General features: G+C 57.2%; 2 protein-coding genes across 12 annotated transcripts; one reads left to right on the forward strand and one right to left on the reverse strand.

Moving 5' to 3' along the window:
• The first annotated feature begins 619 nt into the window (after positions 1-619).
• On the forward strand, positions 620-20,415 carry POMT1 (protein O-mannosyltransferase 1). 10 transcript variants are annotated; one of them, XM_061433889.1, is made up of 20 exons: positions 622-857; positions 1,462-1,617; positions 2,665-2,807; positions 3,206-3,256; positions 3,797-3,943; positions 4,668-4,779; positions 5,108-5,173; positions 5,254-5,347; positions 5,663-5,818; positions 6,606-6,736; positions 7,032-7,127; positions 10,643-10,735; positions 12,416-12,512; positions 12,858-12,950; positions 13,166-13,286; positions 13,560-13,657; positions 14,174-14,287; positions 14,953-15,079; positions 15,816-15,993; positions 19,969-20,415. In XM_061433889.1, the coding sequence occupies exons 2-20, from the start codon at positions 1,496-1,498 to the stop codon at positions 19,994-19,996; spliced, it is 2,067 nt and encodes a 688-aa protein (XP_061289873.1). In that variant the 5' UTR covers positions 622-857; positions 1,462-1,495; the 3' UTR covers positions 19,997-20,415. The 10 variants fall into 10 exon arrangements, with proteins under 10 accessions (XP_061289877.1, XP_061289873.1, XP_061289870.1 ...); XM_061433886.1 differs by lacking the exon at positions 19,969-20,415 and adding an exon at positions 16,476-17,252 and having other exon boundaries at positions 623-857; XM_061433887.1 differs by lacking the exon at positions 19,969-20,415 and adding an exon at positions 16,476-17,252 and having other exon boundaries at positions 623-808.
• Positions 17,249-22,729, reverse strand: UCK1 (uridine-cytidine kinase 1). 2 transcript variants are annotated; one of them, XM_061433896.1, is made up of 7 exons: positions 22,525-22,729; positions 21,977-22,136; positions 21,029-21,125; positions 20,725-20,867; positions 20,531-20,625; positions 18,914-18,962; positions 17,249-18,449 (listed from the first exon to the last, which is right to left on the reverse strand). In XM_061433896.1, exons 1-7 carry the CDS (start codon positions 22,630-22,632, stop codon positions 18,268-18,270), a joined length of 834 nt encoding a protein of 277 aa, XP_061289880.1. In that variant the 5' UTR covers positions 22,633-22,729; the 3' UTR covers positions 17,249-18,267. The 2 variants fall into 2 exon arrangements, with proteins under 2 accessions (XP_061289880.1, XP_061289881.1); XM_061433897.1 differs by having other exon boundaries at positions 21,977-22,164; positions 22,525-22,613.
• Between the last annotated feature and the right edge of the window lie 716 nt (positions 22,730-23,445).

The raw sequence follows: 23,445 nt of genomic DNA on the forward strand, positions 1-23,445 counted from the left end.
TAATTCCTTATTAGACTTGTAGTACCCTTCCAGCAGTTTAGTCGCTAGGTCGTGTCCGACTCTGCGACCCCATGGATAGTAGCCTGCCAGGCTCCTTTGTCCATGGGATTTCCCAGGCAAGAATACTGGAGTGGGTTCCCATTTCTTTCTCCAGGGAATCTTGCCCACCTAAGGGATGGAATCGCCTCTCCTGCATTGGCAGGCCGGGTTCTTTACCGCTGAGGCACCAGGAAAGCCCGTCAGGAGTACTGACTCCCAGACAGACCAAGGTGGGCTGAAGAGCAGGGCTGCTTTCCTGCCCGTTAATCGTCGGGTCATTCCCTTGACCGGAAGACGCCGTGTCCCGCTGCAGAGCAGGCTCGGAGGGGCCCCACAGGCCGGAGTGTGGGGGGCACCGCCGGGCCGGGGATGGGCCTCCGCCTCACACCGATCGAAATGCCGATACGTTCGCACTGTGTCGTTTAACAGATGTAGCCATGTGTCTTGTGGCGCAAAGGAACCTGGACTCCCCAGCCGGGAGTCACAGACTTAAAAGACTGACAGCCCTCCGGGATGTCGCACATTCTCAGAGCGCCGATCTCGGCTCGCCCAGTGCGCACGCGCGCCGTCCTCGCCCAATGCGCAGGCGCGCTGCACCCTCCCCGGCAGGCGCCCCTGGCGCGGCGAGTTGAGCGTCGAGCGGGCCAGTGGGCAACAAAGAGTGCCGAGCGGCCTCACCCCCTACCAACGGTCGGCCTAGCCGCTCACCCCCGCCCCAGGCAGGTCTGAGGCGCAGGGAGCGGCTCTGCGGGGACCTGAGGAAACAGCAGTACGTTTGTGGCGCCGGGGGCCAGAGCCCAGGCGGGCCTCCCGGGCAGGTGAAACCCTCGGGAGAGAAGCGAAGTGCCGGGCAGAGGAGCGGGGCTCCCAGGGGGGACAGGGTCCCCGGAGAGAAGGGGGTGCCCTGGGCCGACGTAGCAGCAGGAGGGAAGCTTGTCGCCCTGAGGACAGAAGGGGCCGCCGCAGGCCCGAGGCGGCGTTGCTGTCAGAACGCGGGGGAGGGTGGTCCCCACGGCACCTGCGGCCTCCAGAGAAAAGTGGACCCGAGGGATGGGGGGAGCCTCGGGAAAGAAACGGGGTGCCCGGTGTAGACGCGCCCTCGAGGTGAGAAAGGCGGCACGGCGGGAGGGCGGCCCTTGGCGCAGACGGGGAGGCTCTGAGTCTCGGGGAGTGGGGGCGGACGGAGGTCACCGGCTGTTAGCCGGCCACACTGCCCAGGCGGGCAGGGGCCCCGGGTCCAACGCTGTCACTGACCAGAAGGGCTCCGCAGATGGTGCTGGAGTGAGGGGCTTTTTAGCCCTGAGGTGGCCACCTCACCGCGTGTGACTGCTTGTGAAAGAGGGTCCTGATGTCACAGCCTCCTCCTAGCCTTCAAGGGAGCCACCGGTGTTCTTGGTGATAGCTTTTCCTCTGCTTTCCCAGGGCATCCTCCTCCCCCGGCCGGCTTTTCTGCAAGATGTTGGGATTCTTGCAGCAGCCTGTGATGGTGACCGCTGAGGTGAACTTGAATATGGTAGCTCTGACCGCGGTGGGATTGCTGAGCCGACTATGGCAGCTTGCCTATCCAAGGGCCGTGGTGTAAGTCAAGCAACTCGATTCTGGGGGCCTCCAGAAGGAACTAATTTTTTTCAGTGCATTGATGGCCGAAAGTGCCTTTTTGAGCCCCATAAAATGGGAGAGCCAACTTCTGGGCTTCCTTGGTGATGGATGGCAGTTAGAGGAGAGACCAGCTTGTCCCAAGGACAGCCCTTGCAGAGTCCACCTGTTCAGTCTTGCCCCGTAGGTCAGGAGTAGGTGCAGTATCCATGGTGGGTGACCTTTGACAGTCTGGAGAGTGGAGGGCAGAAGACTGAGGAATTTGGAAGCAAGTCCTCACTGATGAGGACTTTGTCATAATGAGAAATGATTGTTGTTATTATTAAAGGGCTGTTAATGATGTGATTAATATATGTGTTTCTTTCACTTAACTTTTTATTATGGAAAACATCAAACATATACAAAAGTACAGAGAATGATGTTAGTCACCCAGTTGCAACAGTTACCAGCTCATAGCCAACTCCCTACCTGCAGTGGATTTTTTTGAAGCCCATCATAGACACTATATTTCATTCATTAAACAATTGAGTATCTTTAAAAGATAAGGATTCTTGAAAATCACAGGGTCACAGTAGCATCATCATGCCTAAGAAACTGACAGCAATTCCTCTGTGTCAGCAAATGTCCCTGATTGTCTGAAAGAGGTTTGCTGCAGTTGGCGCCTCTCCCTTTTACACCTGCGACTGTTTTGTTGGGTCACCAGCTCTTATTCTCTCGGTTGTAGACGTGCAGGTGGACAGCCAGATCAGCTTTGTGTCCAGGAGGCATTTGGTAGACTGGCTCGTGGTATACCCTAACCTACGTGCAGGGAGAGAAGTAGGTGCTGTGTCAGGAAAGCCTCCTGAAGGCCCAACTTCCAGGGGGTGTTTTCCCTCCTATCCTGGTGGGTGTGTGGTGCTGCACACATGTCTTAATATTCAGGGACGCCATGCAGTTGGGGCAAAAGATCCAACCTTGACTGGTCACTCTCCAGAGTCATTTGGAAGCAGAGGTGTACGTTGATCCTCGTGCCTTTTGTGTGCCGCTCAGATCTCCAGCCGGACATAACGTGGGTTTGCTTTGCAGTTTTGATGAAGTGTATTACGGGCAGCACATCTCTTTTTATATGAAGCGGACCTTCTTTTTGGATGGCAGTGGACCACCGTTTGGCCACATGCTTTTGGCCTTGGGAGGTAGGACTCCTTCCTTAGTAAGAGAAGTGGCTCTTTAACATTTAAACATGGAAGTTCATGAGGGCAGAAGCGGTGTTTTATTTTATTTATTTATCTGTTTGGGGCTGCCCTGGGTCTTCGTTGCTTTGCACCAGCTTTCTCTAATTGTGCCGAGTCGGGGCTAGTCTTCACTGTGGCACACGGGCTTCTCATTGCAGAGGCTGCTTGTTGCAGAGCACAGGTCCTACAACACCTACAGGCGCGCAGGCTTCAGTAGCTGCCACACGTAGACACATGGGCCTAGCTGCTTCGTGGGTCTTATTCTTTTCTTTATCATTGTTCCCCTGTTGCCTGCCGCAGTTTGGTGCTTCAGAAGTATTTACTGAACAGGATAGTTACTGATTCATCTTTTGTTTTAGGTTATTTAGGAGGATTCGATGGTAACTTTCTGTGGAACAGAATTGGAGCAGGTAAAATATCATTGTCATCTCCCTTATTAATGTGCACGTATTAGAATTGAGAGGAAGTAGCTATCCTAGAGATTAAAAACTACGGTTTATTCATCTGAATCCAGGGTGTGATAGTTTGGGTACAAGTGAAAGACTTTCAAAAAATCCAGTAAATTCCTTAATGCTTACTTGTAGTAAGTGTGTTATCCTTGGTCTTTGGTACACAAAGCACAGTGTACGTGGCACCTGTACATGCCACTGTCTGTGGCGGGTACCTTTTGTACGTATACGTGTGTTGCCACAGTGTTTTTGGAAACAGATTGGGTAAATCTGTAAATAAGCGTTAACTCATTTCAGAGTCCTCAGCATCATCCCGTACTTACTGAGAACCGGCCCTTGACCACATGAAGCCGTGGCCCACACACTCGGTCCCTGACGAGACCCAGCCTTGCAGACTCGCGCTGTGGTCCGTGGGCATGTGCGCCGTGTGAGGAGATGTGGTGGTGTAGGGAGGGGGGTGTGTGCCCCATGCGCTCAGCCCCTCTGTGCTCACTCTTCCAGAATACAGCAGCAATGTGCCCGTGTGGTCCCTGCGCCTGCTGCCGGCCCTTTCGGGGGCCCTGTCGGTGCCCATGGCCTATGAGATCGTGTGGGAGCTCGGCTTCTCTCACTGTGCTGCCACGGGGGCTGCTCTGCTGCTGTTGATTGGTGAGGCCCAGGCATCTGCCTGCTCCGGAGGGGCCAGGTCAGCCCCTGCGCTGACCTCTGTCTGCGTCTCTGTGGCCCAGGAGGGCTCGGGGTTTAGTGGATGTGCCCCCTCCCATGTCTGCTACTCGCAGGACAGAAGGAAGCATGTCCAGGGTGTCCAGATGAGACTCTGAGAGTCACCTGACTCCCAGGCTGGGGGTTGTGCGTAGGTCTGTGTGTTCAGACTGTGATGTTCTGGAGGGGCAGCCAATGTGTAGCAGGGCTGCCCAAATGATGCTCCTATGTGCGTGCCCCCCACCCCTGGACCATCGCCCCTGGCAACCCAGTCTGTCCTTGAATGAGAACATCCCCCGCGCCCTACTCCCCTTGACCAGTGGAGACAGATTCAGGAATGAGTGGGTATTCCTCAGAGGGGACTCTCTCAGCCCAGGTCTGTGAACAAATGAAGTTAAGTTAGATGAAAATAAACTAGAATTCATGTCTGTTGAGTGACAACCCTAACTGGGGCCCGTGCCCACAGAGTGTTAGAATGTCCAGGCACCCTGCAGAGTTGGTGTTTCTCTACAGAAGAGGAAAACGAAGGTTCAGGAAGGGCCATTAACTTCCAGCCAGGTCAAGCCCCCACTTTCCACCTCCAGACTCTGGGGCGTTTGGCAAGGACCCTTTTTTGTGGACATTCACCCTTGCTCCCTGACACCTGATGCCCGTGTCCTTTTCCCAACAGAGAACGCTCTCATCACTCAGTCAAGGTTAATGCTTTTGGAATCAGTGCTGATATTTTTCAATCTGTTGGCCGTGCTGTCTTACCTGAAGTTCTGCAACTCCCAGAAACACAGGTATGGAGAATGAGACAGAGGAGTCCAGGGGCTTGTCCACCTGAGCAGGTCTGATGCCCTTCCACGGGGGACAGCTGCTCCGGGCATCTCCACTGGCTCTTGGCTCCTGACTTCATAAATAATTCTCATCTCTCTATAAACTAAATGGAAACATTTTCTGACCCAAAGGAGAAGTTGTATCAGGAGGACTGCTCTTCGGGGACATGAGAAATCTTTTCCTTGTACCTGGAGCTCAGCGTAGCCAGCTGAGATCTCTGAGGCCGTGCCTTCTCTGGCCTTTGGGGGAAACGTTCTGAGGCCTCAGCTCTGCTTCTGTGCTTTGCTCCAGGCCCTTCTCCCCGAGATGGTGGTTTTGGTTGGTGCTGACAGGCGTGGCCTGCTCCTGTGCAGTTGGGTGAGTCTGGTGCACTGGGTCTGGGGCGGCAGCCACGGCCTCCACGTGTGTCTCGTCTTGACTTCATCCTGTGTCTTTAGCATCAAGTACGTGGGTGTGTTCACATACTTGCTGGTGCTCGGGGTTGCTGCTGTCCACGCCTGGCACGTGATAGGAGACCAGACGCTGTCAAACGTAGGTGCTGATGCCAAGGGGTGGGGCGGGGCTGGCCTGGGGGCAGGGCTGGGGGGGCAAGGCTGGGAGGTCAGGGGCGGGGTGGGGCTGGTAGGGATCAAGGGTGTAGGTCTGGGGTCAGAGTGAGGCTGATCCTGGGGGAGCAAGAGGCGGGGCTGGGCTGGGGGTAGAGCTGAGGGCAGGGCAGAGATATGGTGAGGTCGGGGGTGAGGCAGGGCTAGCTGTCGAGGGGCGGGGAGCAGGACGAGAACCCTGAAAGGAGGACTGGGCCCGCCTTCCCCCGGGTGGGGCGATGTCCCCTCCATCCTCTGGCAGGTCCGTGTGCTCTGCCACCTGCTCGCCCGAGCAGCGGCCCTGGTGGTGCTCCCGGTCCTGGTGTACCTGCTGTTCTTCTACATCCACCTGCTGCTGCTCTGCCGCTCCGGGCCCCACGACCAGATCATGTCCAGTGCCTTCCAGGCCAGCCTGGAGGTAAAAGTGCTGTCCTAGAAAGAAGACCACACTAGACTCGGGGTTTTCTTAATGTAAACCACCCCAGGCGAACATCAGAGGGAAAACCAAATGGGGGAAGTGAGGCATGTCTTCACTCTCTCTATACTAATTCTGAATGTGCCAGTGGCATGGGAGGGGATGAGGGGTCCGCCCTCTGCAGTGTGACCTGCGGGTAGGTGCCAGGCTGCACAGGACAGACATATCTCTGGTGTTCATGCAACTTTCTTTGCAAAAATAAAAATAGGCTCCAGATGAGGCGTCGGGAATGTAGAGCCTGAAGTCGGTGGACCTGCTCTTAAGGGCTGGCTCTGCTGACGGCAAATTCTCTGAGTCTTCAGGCAGATTTCTTAAATCACCATGTCTTGAGTTAGTCAGATGTAATTGCTGTTATCACAGGCTACGAGTACGAAGTAAATGAGGATGAGTGGGGGGAGCTCCCTGGAGGTCCAGTGGTTAGGACTCTGCACTTTCACTGCCAAGACCTGGGTTCAATCCCTGGTTGGGGAACTAAGATCCCATGTGCCACATGGCATGGCCCCCCAAAAAATAAGGACAAGCAGGGGAGGGGGAGGTGAGCGCCTCCCCAGGGGCTGCCTCTAGTCATTGGGAATGTGTAACATGCCAGGATTATGTCACACTTGACCATAGCTGATGGTGTGACTGTGGCCCGGATGTGGGGAGGGGCTGTCAAAGGGGCTGGCTTGGGAGTCACGTGTGTGCTCTCTCTCTCTCTCCCTCACTGGCCACCCCTGTGCTCCTGTCTCAGGGGGGGCTGGCAAGGGTCACACAAGGTCAGCCTCTGGAGGTGGCCTTCGGTTCCCAGGTCACCCTGAAGAATGTCTTTGGCCAACCCGTGCCCTGCTGGCTTCACTCTCACCAGAGCACCTACCCTATGATGTAAGTAAGGAAAGTCATGTTTTCAATCCAGAGATTATAACATGTTTTGGGGCTTTTTTTCCCCAAATTTTTGCTGTTACCAATTTTCACTTTATGTGAAGGAGCTTGTGAGAATGAAAGAAATGGAGCTCTCAGACCCTAGTGTCACTGAGTCTCATTATATACCATCGCTGGAGGGACCAGCCCCTCTGGGATGGAAACATATCTGATGCCTCACTGGGTGGCGTCTGTAGCGACCTTGGGGGAGGTCGTGGGCCCCTGGCACCCCACCCACAGTTGCACCCTCTTCTTGCAGATATGAGAACGGCCGTGGCAGCTCCCACCAGCAGCAGGTGACCTGCTACCCCTTCAAGGATGTCAACAACTGGTGGATTGTCAAGGACCCCGGGAGGTGAGTACAGGTCGGGGGACAGCCTGGCCTCAGTCCCTGGCCTCCTCGTAGCTTCAGGACCAGGTCTGTGCCAAGAAGCCTGCGGTCAGGGACATAGTAGCGTTCCTAGCAGGTACAGTACAGTTCAGTTCAGTAGCTCAGTCGTGTCTGACTCTTCGCAACCCCATGGATTGCAACATGCCAAGCCTTCCTGTCCATCACCAACTCCTGGAGTTTATTCAAATTTATGTCCATTGAGTCGGTTATACCATCCAACCATCTCATCCTCTGTCGTCCCCTTCTCCACCCGCCCTTAATCTTTCCCAGCATCAGGGTCTTTTGACATGAGTCAGCTCTTTGCATCACGTGGCCAAAGTATTGGAGTTTCAGCTTCAACATCAGTCCTTCCAATGAATACCCAGGACTGATTTCCTTTAGGAAGGACCGGTGGATCTCCCTGCAGGCCAAGGGACTCTCAAGAGTCTTCTCCAACACCACAGTTCAAAAGCATCTTTTTGGCGCTTAGCTTTATGGTCCAACTCTCACATCCATACATGACTACAGGAAAATCACATCCATACATGACTACAGGAAAAACCATAGCCTTCACTAGACGGACCTTTGTTGGCAAAGTAATGTCTCTGCTTTTTAATATGCTGTCTAGGTTGGTCATCACTTTTCTTCCAAAGAGTAAGCATCTTTTAATTTCATGGCTGTAGTCACCATCTGCAGTGATTTGGGAGCCCAAAAAAGAAAAATCTGCCACTGTTTTCACTGTTTCCCCATCTATTTGCCATGAAGTAATGGGACTGGATGCCATGATCTTAGTTTTCTGAATGTTGAGCTTTAAGCCAACTTTTTCACTCTTCTCTTTCACTTTCATCAAGAGGCTCTTTAGTTTTTTGCTTTCTGCCATTAAGGGTGGTGTCATCTGCATATCTGAGGTTATTGATCGTTCTCCTGGGAATCTTGATTCCAGCTTGTGCTTCATCCAGCCCAGCCTTTCTCATTATGTGCTCTGCATATAAGTTAAATAAGCAGGGTGACAGTATACAGCCTTGACGTACTCCTTTTCCTATTTGGAACCAGTCTGTTGTTCCATGTCCAGTTCTAACTGTTGCTTCCTGACCTGCATATAGGTTTCTCAAGAGGCAGGTCAGGTTGTCTGGTATTCATTCCCATATCATTCAGAATTTTCCACAGTTTGTTGTGATCCACGCAGTCAAAGGCTTTGGCATAGTCAATAACGCAGAAGTAGATGTTTTTCTGGAACTCTTGCTTTTTCTTTGATCCAATGGATGTTGGCAATTTGATCTCTGGTTCCTCTGCCTTTTCTAAAACCAGCTTGAACATCTGGAAGTTCACGGTTCACATATTGTTGAAGCCTGGCTTGGAGAATTTTGAGCATTACTTTACTAGCGTGTGAGATGAGTGCAATTGTGCGGTAGTTTGAGCATTCTTTGGCATTGCCTTTCTTTGGGATTGGAATGAAAACTGACCTTTTCCAGTCCTGTGGCCACTGCTGAGTTTTCCAAACTTGCTGGCATATTGAGTGCAGCACTTTCACAGCATCATCTTTCAGGATTTGAAATAGCTCATCTGGAATTCCATCACCTCCACTAGCTTTGTTCGTAGTGATGCTTCCTAAGGCCCACTTGACTTCACATTCCAAGATATCTGACTCTAGGTGAGTGATCACACCATCGTGATTATCTGGGTTATGAAGATCTTTTTTGTACAGTTCTTCTGTGTATTCTTGCCACCTCTTCTTAATATCTTCTGCTTCTGTTAGGTCCCTACCATTTCTGTCCTTTGTTGAGCCCATCTTTGCATGAAACGTTCCCTTGGTATCTCTTCTTGAAGAGCTCTCTAGTCTTTCCCATTCTGTTGTTTTCCTCTATTTGCACTGATCACCGAGGAAGGCTTTCTATCTCTCCTTGCTATTCTTTGGAACTCTGCATTCAGATGGGTATATCTTTCCTTTTCTCCTTTGCTTTTCGCTTCTCTTCTTTTCACAGCTATTTGTAAGCCCTCCTCAGACAGCCGTTTTGCTTTTTTGCATTTCTTTTTCTTGGGGATGGTCTTGATCCCTGTCTCCTGTATAATGTCACAAACCTCTGTCCATAGTTCATCAGGCACTCTATCTATCAGATCTAGTCCCTTAAATCTATTTCTCACTTCCACTGTATAATCGTAAGGGATTTGATTTAGGTCATACCTGAATGATCTAGTGGTTTTCCCCACTTTCTTCAGTTTAAGTCTGAATTTGGCAATAAGGAGTTCATGATCTGATCCATCCCATGTAGGGCCACCCAAGATGGATGGGTCATGGTGGAGAGTTCTGACAAAATGTGGTCCACTGGAGAAGGGAATGGCAAAACAACTTTGCCTTGAGAACCCCATGAACAGTATGAAAAGGCAAAAAGATAGGACACTGAAAGATGAACTCCCCAGGTCAGTAGGTGCCCAATATGCTACTGGAGATCAGTGGAGAAATAACTCCAGAAAGAATGAAGAGACGGAGCCAAAGCCAAAGCAACAGCTAGTTGTGGTTGTAACTGGTGATAGAGGCAAGGTCCGATGCTGTAAAGAGCAATATTGCGTAGGAACCGGGAGTGTTAGCTCCATGAATCAAGGCAAATTGGAAGTGGTCAAATGGGAGATGGCAAGAGTGAACGTCAACATTTTAGGAATCAGCGAACTAAAATGGACTGTAATGGGTGAATTTAACTCAGATGACCATTATATCTACTACTGTGGGCAGGAATCCCCTAGAGGAAATGGAGTAGCCATCATAGTCAACAAAAGAGTCCAAAATGTGGTACAAATAAAAGAGTCTGAAATGCAGTATTTGGATGCAGTCTCAAAAATGACAGAATGATCTTTGTTCGTTTCCAAGGCAAACCATTCAATATCACGGTAATCCAAGTCTATGCCCCAACCAGTAATCCTGAAGAAGCTGAAGTTGAACAATTCTATGAAGACCTACAAGACCTTCTAGAACTAACACCCAAAAAAGATGTCCTTTTCATTTTAGGGGACTGGAATGCAAAAGTCAAGAAACACCTGGAGTAATGGGCAAATTTGGCCTTGGAGTACAGAATGAAGCAGGGCGAAGGCTAGTAGTTTTGCCAAGAGAATGCACTGGTCACACCCTCTTCCAACAACACAAGAGAAGACTTCACATGGACATCACCAGATGGCCAACACCGAAATAAGATTGATTATATTCTTTGCAGCCAAAGATGGAGAAGCTCTAAACAATCAGCAAAAACAAGACCTGGAGCTGACTGTGGCTCTCAGATCATGAGCTTCTTATTGACAAATTCAGATTTAAATTGAAGTACAGCACAGCTGCGGTCAATGTGATGATGATGAAGGGGGCCACACCAGGAAGCGTGGAAAGTGACCTGAAGTTTCAGAAAAGAGTTAAATGTGTATGTTCACCTCGTACGAGGAACACACTGATGGGGTGGCTGTGAGACTCCACAGAGCCTGAGCGAGGACCCCACGAATCCGCCCGTGCTCTCTTCCAGGCACCAGCTGGTGGTGAACAACCCCCCGAGGCCCGTGCGGCACGGCGACGTTGTGCAACTGGTGCACGGCATGACCACCCGCCTCCTCAACACGTGAGTCCCTGCCGCTGCTCAGGGTGGGCGTGCCCGCATCACCGCCTTGGGTCCCGCTCTGCAGTAGGTGTCGAGGGCGGGGAGGGGAGACCTCAGTGATGGCACGTGGGCTGGGAAGGAGAGTCCCACCCAGAGTGAAGTGTGGGGCGCCCTGGCAGATGGGGGCACCTGCTGAAAGGAGAAGCGAATTCAAGAAGGCCATGAGCTGGGGGACAGAGCCAGGAACCCTACCTGGCCTGATCCCTGGGCCACCTCTGCTGTCCTTCTACCCAGCCTCTCGGGTCATCCACGTGGCCTCAGGGACCCCGCCCTCCCCTCCTTGGACATCTGGGCTCTCCATGCCACGTCTGCCTTGTCCTCTCCCCCTTCTGCCATCCCTGGGTCGGGAAATCCACGGGGCTCCAGTCCTTTCTGCCCTCACTCCCAGTCCCGGTGAGAATCGCCTGCCCTCTGCACACGGCAGGCACCGCTCCCTCTGAAAACTCACACTTGACCAACCTCACGTCTCTGCCAAGAGCTTCCAGGGATACCCAGCGTGACCGTCACACTCAGAATAACTCCCCACTCTCTCCTGCCTGCCAGCCCCCCCGGGACCTGGCCCACTGACTCCCTGGTAGACTTCATGCCAGTCACCGTAGCCCCCCACTGCCCCCAAAATGACCCCGTGCGGCCTCCCTGGGGCCTTTGCTTACTCTGTCTGCCTGGAATGTTTTTCAGCTCAGACCCTACTGCCATCCCCACTGTGGCCCACTCTTTCACTTTTTTAAAGAATAATTTTATTCATTTATATTTTGGCTGCACCGGGTCTTCACTGTTGCCTGCAGCCTACTCTCTAGTCATGGTGCTTGGGCTTCTCATTTCAGCGGCTTCTCTTGTTTCAGAGCACCGGCTCTAGAGCTCAGGCTTCTGCAGTGGTGCTGCGTGGGCTCTGTAGTTGCAGTCCCTGGGCTCTAGAGCATGGGCTCAGTTGCCCTGCAGCATGTGGGATCTTCCTGGAGCAGGGATAGAGCCCGTGTCTCCTGCATTGGCACGCAGACTCTTTACCACTGAGCCAGCAGGAAAGCCCCCACGCAGTCACTTTATTCAGGGGTCAGCTGAAATGTCCCTGCACCAAAAGCATTTCTTGCGCACTGTGCCCGCCGGGGTCAGTGTTTTTTGTGGCACTCGCAGGGCCCGCAGTCATAATCTGACTTCTCCAGGGTCATGAGGGCCTCTTCCTTACTGCTCACTGCGGGTCCTCTCCCCATGTGGTCCCGCACAAAGTCCGATCAGGCATGGTTTCCCCGAAAGTAAACACGGGGAACTGACGTCCCTGGGCACTTGTTTTGCCACAGAATTCTTGGTGCCCCAGCCATTTCCGTGACCTGGCGTCAGGGAGCCCCCAGTGGCCAGCCAGGCTGTGCTCCCAGCTTGGTTTATCCTCGCGAAGGGGATGGTGAGCCCGTGGTTTAGATGGACATCTCCCTACTTCCCCATCATGTGCGTCCCTGGAGGTGTGGTCACTGCAGGGCCTCTGCCCTCTGTGAGGGATTTAGTGCCCTGGGGAATGGCAGCCGAGGTGCTTGAAGGTTGAGCTGGCTTTGTTTCCTGAAAAAAAGTGGTTTTTTTCCTCCTTAAAGAACAGCGAGTGCCTTTCAGGAGAGCTTGGGGCGCCCCCAGCAGCGCTATTTGGTTTTCCAGGCATGATGTCGCAGCCCCCCTGAGCCCCCACGCGCAGGAGGTTTCCTGCTACATTGACTACAACATCTCCATGCCCCCCCAGAACCTCTGGCGGCTGGTGAGTCCCCGGCCACCTCGAGCACAGGCATCACGGCCCTTTCTGAACCGCGTTCTGGAACAAGTGCCCCCCTGTTCTACAGAAAGGGGGAGCCAGGGGATTTTCCTGTGTCCAGGAAGGAGCTGCGGGCTGGTGGGTGGGTCCCTGTCCCCACCCCCCAGCACCTCGCACAGACCTCTGGAATAAAGGCGATGGCACTGTCTGGGATCAGCCGTGTCAGCTTCCCTTGGGGGACTGTCCCCTAGTATCAGACCAAGCCAGCCTCACTGTGGTGACTGGTCTTCATCTTTACATTTAACGAAACCTGAAAGAGAGTCAACTAATGGCCTAGATCTACTTTTACAGGACATCGTGAACAGGGAGTCGGACACAGATGTCTGGAAGACCATCTTGTCAGAGGTCCGCTTTGTACACGTGAACACCTCGGCCATCCTCAAGGTCAGTGACACCGCCTCCTGGTCCTGCCCGGAGGGACAGACTGAAGGGGGGCCATGGGGGGTTGCGGGGTCTCTGTAACTGCTCAGAACTGAAACCTGGCGTGAAGCTCCCTGAAGGAGAGCCACTGCCCTTGTGGGTGACCTGGGGTGGGGTCCCCCCAGCTGGGCGGGCCCGGGCCCTCCATTAACGATCCCCCCACCGTCTTGTTTTGCCAGCTGAGTGGAGTGCCCCTCCCGGACTGGGGCTTTCGGCAGCTGGAAGTGGTTGGGGAGAAGCTGTTTCGGGGCTACCACGAGAGCACTGTGTGGAACGTGGAGGAGCACCGCTACGGCAGGAGTGAGCGCGCCCGGCTCCTGGGGGTGGGGCAGCCTGCGGGCTCCAGGCCCCATTGTGGAGCCTCCCCCTTCCCACCCCACTCCCTCCTGGATGGGCGAGGGGGCAGTGCCACCAGAAGGCAGGGCAAAGAGAGCTTTTGACTGGAAAGATGGCCAGGCGGGTGGGGGACCATGGACCATGTCCTGCGGGTTCTTTGGAAAGCAGTGGCAGCTGCCGTGGGCGGCTCCCTGACCGGGTTCTGCTCGCGTCCCCTGGTCCCTGTGTGCCTGCCAGGCCAGGAGCAGAAGGAGAGGGAGCTGGAGCTGCACTCCCCCACCCAGGTGGACATCAGCAGGAACCTCAGCTTCATGGCCAGATTCTCCGAGCTTCAGGTGACAGGCGGGCGGACGGGTGGCTGACCTTGCCTTTTGCCGGGAGGGCCACGTGGTCTGTCCAGTGTCAGCCTTCTAACTGGGACCTGCCTCGGCAGGGAGGGCCATTGCCCTCTGTCCTCTGTCCATGTCATGCCCAGCACCATCAACCCCCAGCCTCCCGGCCTTCCTGCTGTGTGGCTTTGCCGGCAGTAACTGTCAGGAGCCAAGGAGACATGCAGCAGTGTGGCACTGCTCCCAGGTCAGGTCGATATGGCATAGCTCCAGGGAAGTCAGAACCGGGCACTCAGCATCCCCAGCGTCAAGGCGCCCTTACCGCCCCATCCCATCCCTTAATTCACAAACTGGAACCCAGGAGAGGCGCCTCCTGGGCTGCCTCTGCAGGTGACCTGAGTGAACTTGAGGTTGGCCGCCCCCGTGAAAGGGGCAGCGGTTTACTCCGCCCCCTGGCAGATCCCTTGGCTGTGAAGGGCGTCTGGCTGTCCAGTGACTCCCAGTGGCCTCTGTTGTCTGCAGTGGCGGATGCTGACGGTGAGAAGTGACGATTCGGAACACAAGTACAGCTCCACGCCGCTGGACTGGGTCATGCTGGACACCAACATCGCTTACTGGCTGCACCCCAGGACCAGTGTAAGCACAGCATCTGCGGGCAGTCAGCCCATGCCTGAGAGGCCTGTGATGTTAAGAGCAGCCACTGCGTCCGCCCAAGCCCTGGCCTTCCCTGCCGTCCTGACAAAAGCCAAGGGCTTCTTGTTCTCCAAGGGCTCTGGCAGCACGGGGCCCTAGCTCCCCTGAGGTGCTGAGGGGTCAGGTCCCTGCGTGTCTGCAGGGAGGGACACCCGGCTTTGCTGCTGCCATGGCAGCGCATGGTTCCCCTTGCCCAGCCGATGTGGTTTTTAAAACCATCCCACTTGATTCCCCTTCTGGCATCTGGTGTCCAGGCTGGTCAGTGCTCTGCTTCCCTGTCCAGCTAGTCTTCACCTGGTGGGGCAAACGTAGCACGTGGTCTGTGCCCGGTAATGACTTAAGCTAGGGGGGTGCGGCCCCCTTTCCCCCCACGGACGTGGGGGGCCGTGGCTTGCTGAGAAACGGGCACTGAGGACCTTCTGCATCAGCACCCCCGTCCCCCTCCTTGTGAGCCGCTCTGCTGTCCAGAAACAACCCCATCCACTCCCGGCTCTGATTCTACTTACAGAGCCGAGCACCTTCACACGTCCGTCCTAGCTGCCAGGGCCGAGGGTGGGTGGCGCCCATGCCTGCCCCAGGCCACACCAACTGGCCTCTCCCTCCCACAGGCGCAGATCCACCTGCTTGGGAACGTCGTGATCTGGGCCTCCGCCAGCCTTGCCACCCTGGTGTACGCCCTGCTGTTCATCTGGTACCTGCTCAGACGCAGAAGGAGAGTCTGCGACCTCCCTGAAGGTCTGTGCCTCGGCCCACGCACCTCTCACACCCCATCCCTCTGGTTTGGGCTGGAGCTCCGTGTGCTTCGGGCCACATCAGCAAGCGCAGCCTTGGGCCACTTCTGTGTTTCTGCCCCGAGGGCACTTCTGTCTTTTCCTCAGAGACAGGATGCTATTCTCCAGTCCCCATGTCACCTTCAAGGCTTCTCCAGGGCCATGCAGGTGTCGGGCCTGAATTGTTCCCTGACCCCAGCACCCCTGGAAGTGGCTGATGGAACAGAGCTGCCAGGAGGCACTTGGGGGCTGGTTTGCAAGAACAGAACCCCCCTTAAAACCGTTCTGATACGGGAAAGGAGCCAACGCCCGGGGTGGGCCCCGAAGGCCGCCAGGGGCGGGGAGGTGCCCTCTCTGGGCTCTGCTGAGCTGGTCATTCTCTCCACTAGTCCCGGCTCCTGGGTGGGTGCACGGTGCAGGCCCGCCCCTGCCCACTGAGGAGTGAGACTGAAGACCCGCTGGGAATCAGGAGTCAGCTGGGCCTGGCCCAGTGCTTGAGCATCTCAGGACTGGGACGGCAGGGGCAGCAGAAAGTCTGGGAGGTTCTTAGGACACAGTCTGCTCTTCCTTCAGAGACGGTGGAGGCACTGGGATGGGAGACAGAAAGCAGGGGCCGCGAGTTCACGGGCTCACTTGTGGATGATGAGGCGAGCCTGCCTGGCAGCAGGGAGCCTCCCGGCTCAAGATGGCCTTCCCTGCAGACCGCTGGCTGCGCTGGGTGCTGGCCGGGGCTCTGTGCGCCGGGGGCTGGGCTGTGAACTACCTGCCTTTCTTCCTGATGGAGAAGACGCTCTTCCTCTACCACTACCTGCCGGCGCTCACCTTCCAGATCCTGCTGCTGCCCGTGGTCCTGGAGCACATCAGCGACCACCTGTGCAGGTACAGGGCCTTGGCAGCCACGCGCCCGGGTCGGGGGGGCAGGGTCCTGGGGGAGTCATGAATGGTGACTCCAGCGTGGTGTGGACGGGGTTAGCCAGAAGAGGCACTAGCAAGGCTCCTGGGGTTCCGAGCACAAAGCTAAAGCTGGTGGAAGGTGAAGCCAGGGAATACGTGCGGAAGGACCTTTGGCCTGGAGGAACAAAGAAGGGGAGGTGAGGGGCGGCCCAGCAGATACACCAAGGGGCCTGTAAACCAGAGCAGGTCCTGGAGGCTGGTCCTGGGGCAGCTCAGGAGGGCGGTTGTGTGCTCCTGCTGCTGAGACGGAGCAGGAGCTGGGGAGTTCAGGAAGCAGAGCAAGTGAGGAGGAGCGCTGAGTGGGTCCAGCAGGACTTGACGAGGGCTGACACTCCGGCCGGGGCGCCGAGGGGACCTTTCGGTGGAAAGGGTCAGCCCCCGCACCGTGCTCTGCTCCGGGCTGGCAGGTCCCAGCTCCAAAGGAGCCTCTTCACGGCCCTGGTCGTCGCATGGTTCACCTCTGCCTGTCACGTGTCGAACATGCTGCGCCCGCTGACCTATGGGGACAGGTCGCTGTCACCCAGTGAGCTCAAGGCCCTTCGCTGGAAAGACAGCTGGGATATCCTGATCCGGAAATACTAGTGGGACACAGACTCACCGACGAGTGGCAGGGCTGGGTCGGGACAAGGTCTTGGATGGGCGTGTTTCCAGCAGGCAGGCAGAGCGGCTCTGAGCTTGGTGGAGACATGGGCTTGGCTGGGATTCTGCTCTGGTCTTGTTGAAGAAATGGCCCTCCGACAGGCACCTCGTTTTCAGCAAAGTCTGTTTTCCCTGATCATAAAGAACATCTCCTCACTGGCGCCTTCTAAGAGCCCCGTGCACTCACTGAGTGTGGAGCTGCTGGGTGGGACTCATGACAGCCGAGAAAGGGCAGGGAGGGGCTGGTTCTAGTCGACCCAGACAAGGGCTGGTCTTGCTCAGAGGCCGGTGGTGGGCTCAACCCAGGCCCCTGCTCCTGCTGACCTAGGAAGGCCCCGGGGACTCCCCCTCATGGTTCAGTGGGCCGTGAGACCTTGAACGCCAGCCCAAGGGGGCTCGGGGAGGCCGGCCGTGACTCCTCTTGCTGGCCCCAACCCCCACCCAGAGCCTGCCGAGAGGTGAGCAGTAGCCTGTCATCCAGCACATTTTCTGGTCCTGATTCTGCCTTTTTTTGTGTAATTAAAAAGGGGACAAACTGGCATTCACATTTGGTGTTATTTATTGATTCTCTCTCCAAAAAGAACAGTAAACTTGACAAAACCGTCATAGTCATCAGAAACCAGCCCTCGAGCTCAGCCAAGCTCACCCAACGTCCCTGTGTAACTAGTTAGTACTCGAAAGCTGGCCGCAAAGGGGAGGGACCACTTTTACAGTAACAGCTGCCACGTGGAAGGGGGACAAACCAGGACAAGACCACTAGTGTCTGGGAGGCAAGGTCACTGGGCAAGCGCAGGGGGCTGGCCGCTTTGGGCCACACCATCTGCTCACGCTTCCGGTCTACACACGCCTTGGCCATGGGCGACACCAGGAAAGGCCTGTCCAGATGGCAGCCTGGGCTCCGGGGGGCCGAGCGGGACACTGTGCTCACAGGAAAGCAGGCAGGGCTGGGCTGGGGGATCCCGGCTATGTGTCTGGTGCTAGTTAAGGAAAAGCTTGCTCCCCAGGGCTCCCTCCTGCCTCTGCCTTTGGAGCATAGGCCAGAAGGAAGGACACCTCTCCGTGGCTCCTTGCGTACCAGATCAGTGTGTACCAGGATCACGACCCACTGGTGGGTCGTGAAGCTGGGTTACTAGGTCACAGCGAGGATGGTGTTCGGAAGCCAGAGTAAACAGAAAACACGTGGTTGTATATAACAAGTAAAATGGAAGAGGGTCATCTTCAAACTTGGGTTCCAGTTACACGTGAGTGAACCAGGTCACAGTCTCTCTCGCCGGGGGTTCACCGTCAAAATCACGGTGACCAGGCTGTTCTCCCAAACACGGGCCTCGTGTACCGCACGTTGTGTGGCCTTTCTCAGCAGCGAAGAGCGCTTCCAGCCCCCGTGACTTGAGGAAGCGGGAGAGGAGGTCAGGGCTGCCGGCAGAGAACCTGTCATACCGTCTGGATGACTCGTCCCGGTCTCCCGAGTTAGCCGGGACCCCGACAGCGCCCCATCAATGGCCGCATGTTTCGGGGCAGGCGGGCCTCTGGGGGCCCATCGGGTGCCGAGCAGCCCGCTCCTCAGTGTGGCCTGCTGCTGGACTCCAGGTGCGAGCGCTTGCCCGAGGCCAGTACCGCAGGGTGCTCCCCCGGCTCTGGGAATGTCCTCTTGTGGCTGCGCCCGTTGGCCCCCGCGCGGTGCCACTTGCAGATGTCGCCGTTGAGGATGTCCTGGATGTGCTGCACGATGAGGTTGATGGCCACTGCGGGGACACACGGGCGGGGTCAGCTGCCGCCCACCCAGCCACCACCCGCCGTTACCCACGAGGCACACGCTTCCCTCCACGAGGCATCCACCTGCCACCGAGCCTCAGCAGGCAGACCAGTGCCCGCTGGGGCTGGGCATGGTAAAACCGACCTGGTGTGGTGGCGTGGGTTTCTGTCAACTAACCCTAGGTGTAATACTTCTTGCCAACAATGGACTCTCTGTCAAGCAGTCCTCCATGTATTTTTTTTCCTCACCACCTTTACTGAAACTTAACTAACATCGTACGCTGTGTCACCTTAAGGTGTAAGACATGTTGCGTGTTCTAAGTGTGTTGTGAACCTCTGCCACACGTGTACATGGATGGGCCTCATCCCCCGGGGCGTCTCAGTAACCTGGACGGGCCGGGCCAGGCCTGCCATGTGGCCCTGGGGGTGGGGGTGGCACAGGCCTGCTCCTTACCCATGTTGTCAACCCCTCGAGGGATGATCACGTCTGCGTACTTCTTTGTCTACAAGGCAAGAAAAGGAGGGTCTTGTGAGATGCTTTCAGCGTGCCTGGGCCTAGATGCGGGGCACACGCGCAGGCTGCCATGAAGGGTAAGGAGGCGGGGGCGGGGGCTCAGGTGAGAGGCTGCGAGCCCAGAAGTGAGGGAAGCTGAGCCGAAGCAGCGGGAAGGGATGGCTCGCGTCTGCCGGCTTCTCGGAGATGCTCCTCTGTGAGCACCGCGGTCGGGCCGGTGCTCTGCGCTGACCGCCTGGCGCTCCTGGCCGGCTGAGGTGGGGCGCCCTCCCAGTGCACACGGTGCGGAGCCCTGCGAGAAGGGAAGTCGCAGGAGCTGCTCCCCTTCCTGCCTCGCCCCTCCTCTGCTCCCTCACGGAGTAGCCCACTCCTGTCGGGCACTATGGTGCTGCTGAGGAGGGACCCCCAAGTGCTGCTGGGGGGCGCAGGGGGCACCTCCGAATGAGCTGAGTGCCGCCAGTGTGTAGGCCTGGGCCAAGGAGGCCTGTCCCAAGAGATGAGCCACGGGGGCGGGGGGAACAGGGACAGACTGGGTCCCGGGGCAGCCGCATCTGCAGGCAGAGGAGACCCAGGGCTGAACTCCCATGGGGCTGGGCCACTCTGCTGGGCTGTGGGGGCAGGCGGGAGCGACCAGCTGAGGGCCGAGAAAGGTCCTAGTGACGGGGACACAGGTGGCTTGGTCACCTCGCCGAGGCACCCCGTGAAGGGGACGGGTGGGGAGGGACTGGCCGAGCACACTTCTGCCTCCATCTGGGGGCACCCGGTCACACCTGGCGTCCAGAGCTTCACGGTAAACCACCTACTTTTCAGAAGTATCTTTCTGGGGATAAGAGACTGAGAAACAGTCAATTTCCTAATCATTTTCTAGAAACTCCAAGACCATGAGTGTAAAATAAAATGTTTTCATGAACTAGCAAAGAGAGAACTCCTTTGTCCCATTTATCTAAAGCAGGATTCCTGCTTCTAATTCCTCTGTGCCTCACTTTACCCTTTAGGAAACAATACCGTGAAATTTCCCTTTGAATCTCTCCACCATCCTATCCAGTGAGAGAGGTGAGATGGAGGAAAAGACAGATGGCCGCACAAGTGAACTCCTCCTCTACATGCCAGCTGGACCTTCCTCCACCCCCGAGAAACACACGGTGTGGGGGAAGTTTTTAAGCACCTACTGTGTGCCAGACAGCACTTTGGCAGCCAAGAGACAGAGATCCCTGCCCCCATGGAGGCCCCCCCTGCTCCTGTTCAGAAGGGCTGGGGGGAAGGAGAGGCACAGTGTGGGCAGTGGACGAGCAGTGCCCTGGACAGATGCAGACAAGAGCCCGGGAGGAGGTGACGCCGGTGCACTGGGTGAAGCCTGGCGCAGGGAGGAGGGGTGCGAAGGACAAAGGACCCATTCCCAGCTGAGAACCGCTCCCTGGGACCATGGGCACGAGAGGCTAACTTCTCCATGTATACAGCAGACCGCGTCCGTCCACGACTCGGCTCTCACAGAACGGGCACCAGGGGGCCTTCTGACAAGGGGGGAAAGGAGGTCCCTGGGCAAGCGGAAGGCGGTACCGGCAGGCAGAACTCCTCGAAGGCTGGCTTGACGAAGGTGGTGTACTGCGTCAGGATCTGCTCCAGGTCCCGGCCCCGCTGCACATCCCGGAGAACTGCGGTGACAGGAGAGAGCAGGGGCCTGCAGATGTGGGGGTGCCTAGGGCCAGGCTGGCCAGGCTGGCCAGGGGCAGAGGGGCCCACGTCCACCTTACCTCTCCGAGACAGCCTGACGTCGGAGTCGGTGTCCACGAAGAGGCGCAGGTGGAACATGTCCCGTATCTCCTGGCTGTAGAAGACCAGGATGCCCTCGAACAGGACCACGTCTGCGGGGTAGACCACCGTGGTCTCCGCGAGCCTGCGGGGTAGGCCAGGGGAGAAGCCTGCCGTCAGCATCAGACCCTGGGCACGGATGAGGGAGGCTGTCCCGGGAACCAGTGGGGCACAACCCCAGGGTGGGAGGGGTGTCCTCACCAGCCCCCCGCACACAGCCCCCTTCTCCCAGAACCACCCACTTACCTTGAGTGTGTCACAAAATCATAGGTGGGGACCTCGACCGTTTTGCCCTCCACGATGTTTTTCAGAGTCCTGTGCATCAAATCGTTATCAAAAGCATCTGCGGGGATGGAACAGAAGGCAGGGCAAGTCCTTATGCTGAGAACTCGCTCTGCCCTGGGGTCTGCTGGGTGCGGGTGCTGCCAACGACCCTAAGGAACATCTGGCCCGGAGGAGCCCCCATGACTTCCATCTGCAGGGCCCTCTGCAAACCACAGGCTGGACCTGTCCTCGCTGCCCCGGGGCAGTGCCACTGCCTGGGCTGCTGTCCCACCCACAAGTCTGAACACACGGATCTCCTGATCAGCCAGTTCTGGGAGGTAGGTGAGCTAGGCATCTTGCTTCTAGTTCTGAGAAATAACACAGACTAATGCTTCTGGGACCTTCTTCCCATGTGTGCCCTGGGAAGGAATAAAGACGGGAGCCAGCCACTGGGCAGAATCGTCTACTAGCAGCAGGGAGGGGCAGCATGGCTATCCCCCTCACCCACCCCCTCTCCACCTGTTCCCCTGGCCCCTGACCAGACCAGGAAAGGGAGCTTCAAGGCCTCTGGTTCTCGTTCACCCACTGCTGGCCTCTCGAGGACTCTGCCCCAGTGGAAACAGTCTGCATAGCAGGCCCCTGATAGCATGAAGGCATTTAGGTTTCTCCATGACCACAACTGTGGCAGAGCAGTGGGCCTGAAGACCCTTCTGAGCTGCAGACTCCCTGACCGGCTCCAACCGATGGAGCCTGGAGCTCCTGCAAGGCCCAGAGCACATAGGAGAGACCCCGGGCTTAACCCCCAATCCGCTCCACAGAGGTTTAGCCACGGACCACCTGGGGCCACTTCCCCATCCACGGCCAACTCTGGACCCAGTCTCAACGGTCTGCCCTTCTCCCCCACTCCCTCCCAACCTTCAGAGCCTCTACCTGGGTGGTCGAAGTTGTACTGTCCCTTCAAGGCCTTGGCCTTCTGCTCCGCGGTCAGGACCTTATAGAACCTGTCTTGGCTCAAGATGACCAGCTTGCGCTGCCGGTGATCCACTTCATTCTGTCCCAGCAGCTCCATGATCTTCTCGCACACAGTGGACTGGGAAACACACAAACAGGAGCCCCGCCTGGAGACGCCCACCCCGGCGCATCAGCTCCCGAGCGGCCGCGAGGTCAGCGGCAGCGCCTGGCGGGGAGGGCGCTGGGGTGCACCAGTAGGGGCAACGCGGACCCGGAGGCCACGAGCGGCCAGGCCAGCCGGGAGCTTGCGGGGGTGCCCCGGGGTCCAGCGACCCGCTCCCCGCCTGGCCCGCCGCGGCCCCAGCCCCTCCGCCCCCGGCCCTGTCCACGCCCGGGAGGTGGGTGGGGAGCACCTCGCAGCAGCTAGAGGCGGGGGTCTCCCTCTGAACTGAGGCCCGACAGGCCGCGCAGAGTCCCGGGGCGCCCAGGGTAACTCGCAGGCCCCGCCGCGCCGCCCAGCCCCTTACCTTGCCGCTCGCGGTGCCGCCGCTCACGCCGATCAAGAAGGGCCGCTGGTGAGGACGGTCCGCCTCGGGCCCGGCGCCCTCGCAGTCGCCGCCTCCAGCCGAAGCCATCTCCGGCGTCGCTCGACCGCATCTGACTCCCGGCTCCCGCCGCCGCCGCCGCCGCGCAAAGGTCGGAGACGCCCCCCACCCGGAGCTCCACTTCCGGGAGACACGCGGCGCGGCAGGAGGTGGGGCGGCGGGCGCGCGGGGCACGGCGGGAGTTGTAGTCCCGGTTGGTGGCTGAGGGCGCCGCGCATACGTGGGCCTGGCCGGGCCTTCCCTCTGGGCCTGGAAGGCCGCCGAGGCAGCCGGACCCATTGCCGCGACGCCGGGTTGTTTTTTATTATTTGCTGCAAAAGCCAAAATCCAGTCGGTTTCGCAACTGGCTGCAGTAGTCTCCAAATGTCGGGCGGCCTCGGAAAAGGTTCCTTCTGCCCGCACCTCCGCGCTGCCTGGGGTTAGGGTGGGAGGCGTCAGAATGATCCTTCAGGGTCGCAAAGTCAGGGGGCGGTGCTTGGGCATAGTGAGGGGTCGGACTCCTGAGCCCCGTGACCCGAGTTGGAAACTAGAACCGGTTCTGCAGCCTTGTGTGCGGTCACCCAAGAGCACGCTGTCACCTCCACGCCGGGCCCCTGTGGTCAGCCCTTGCCTCCACCGCGTGGCTCCAGTCCTCTTGCCTGGGCACAGGCTTAGCCCTGCCCCTGTTGGCCCTCCATGCCAGCCGAGCCTCCACGTTATCCCTCCTTCCTCGAGTTTCTTAACACAACCCTAAGCCTTCAGTGTCCTCCACTGCCTCTGGCCAGCAAGTTCCCGGCCTCCTCAACCTGCCCCTTACATTGAGGGCAGAAGTCGTGGGATGACTTTTTGACTGAGCCCTAGACA

The sequence above is a fragment of the Bos javanicus genome, chromosome 11 (assembly GCF_032452875.1).
Source record: "Bos javanicus breed banteng chromosome 11, ARS-OSU_banteng_1.0, whole genome shotgun sequence".
In the NCBI taxonomy this organism is placed as follows: domain Eukaryota; kingdom Metazoa; phylum Chordata; class Mammalia; order Artiodactyla; family Bovidae; genus Bos; species Bos javanicus.

What these genes read in the sequence shown, in the direction of transcription:
- POMT1 (XM_061433886.1), top strand. Translation starts at nt 1,496, where the DNA reads ATGTTGGGATTCTTGCAGCAGCCTGTGATGGTGACCGCTGAGGTGAAC. An exon ending in GCCTGCTCCTGTGCAGTTGG is followed by an intron (nt 5,174 to 5,253) that starts GTGAGTCTGGTG and finishes CTGTGTCTTTAG; the next exon opens with CATCAAGTACGTGGGTGTGT. An exon ending in ACCACCCGCCTCCTCAACAC is followed by an intron (nt 10,736 to 12,415) that starts GTGAGTCCCTGC and finishes TTGGTTTTCCAG; the next exon opens with GCATGATGTCGCAGCCCCCC.
- UCK1 (XM_061433896.1), bottom strand. Translation starts at nt 22,632, where the DNA reads ATGGCTTCGGCTGGAGGCGGCGACTGCGAGGGCGCCGGGCCCGAGGCG. An exon ending in GATTTTGTGACACACTCAAG is followed by an intron (nt 20,868 to 21,028) that starts GTAAGTGGGTGG and finishes CCTACCCCGCAG; the next exon opens with GCTCGCGGAGACCACGGTGG. An exon ending in TCGAGGAGTTCTGCCTGCCG is followed by an intron (nt 18,963 to 20,530) that starts GTACCGCCTTCC and finishes CTTGCCTTGTAG; the next exon opens with ACAAAGAAGTACGCAGACGT.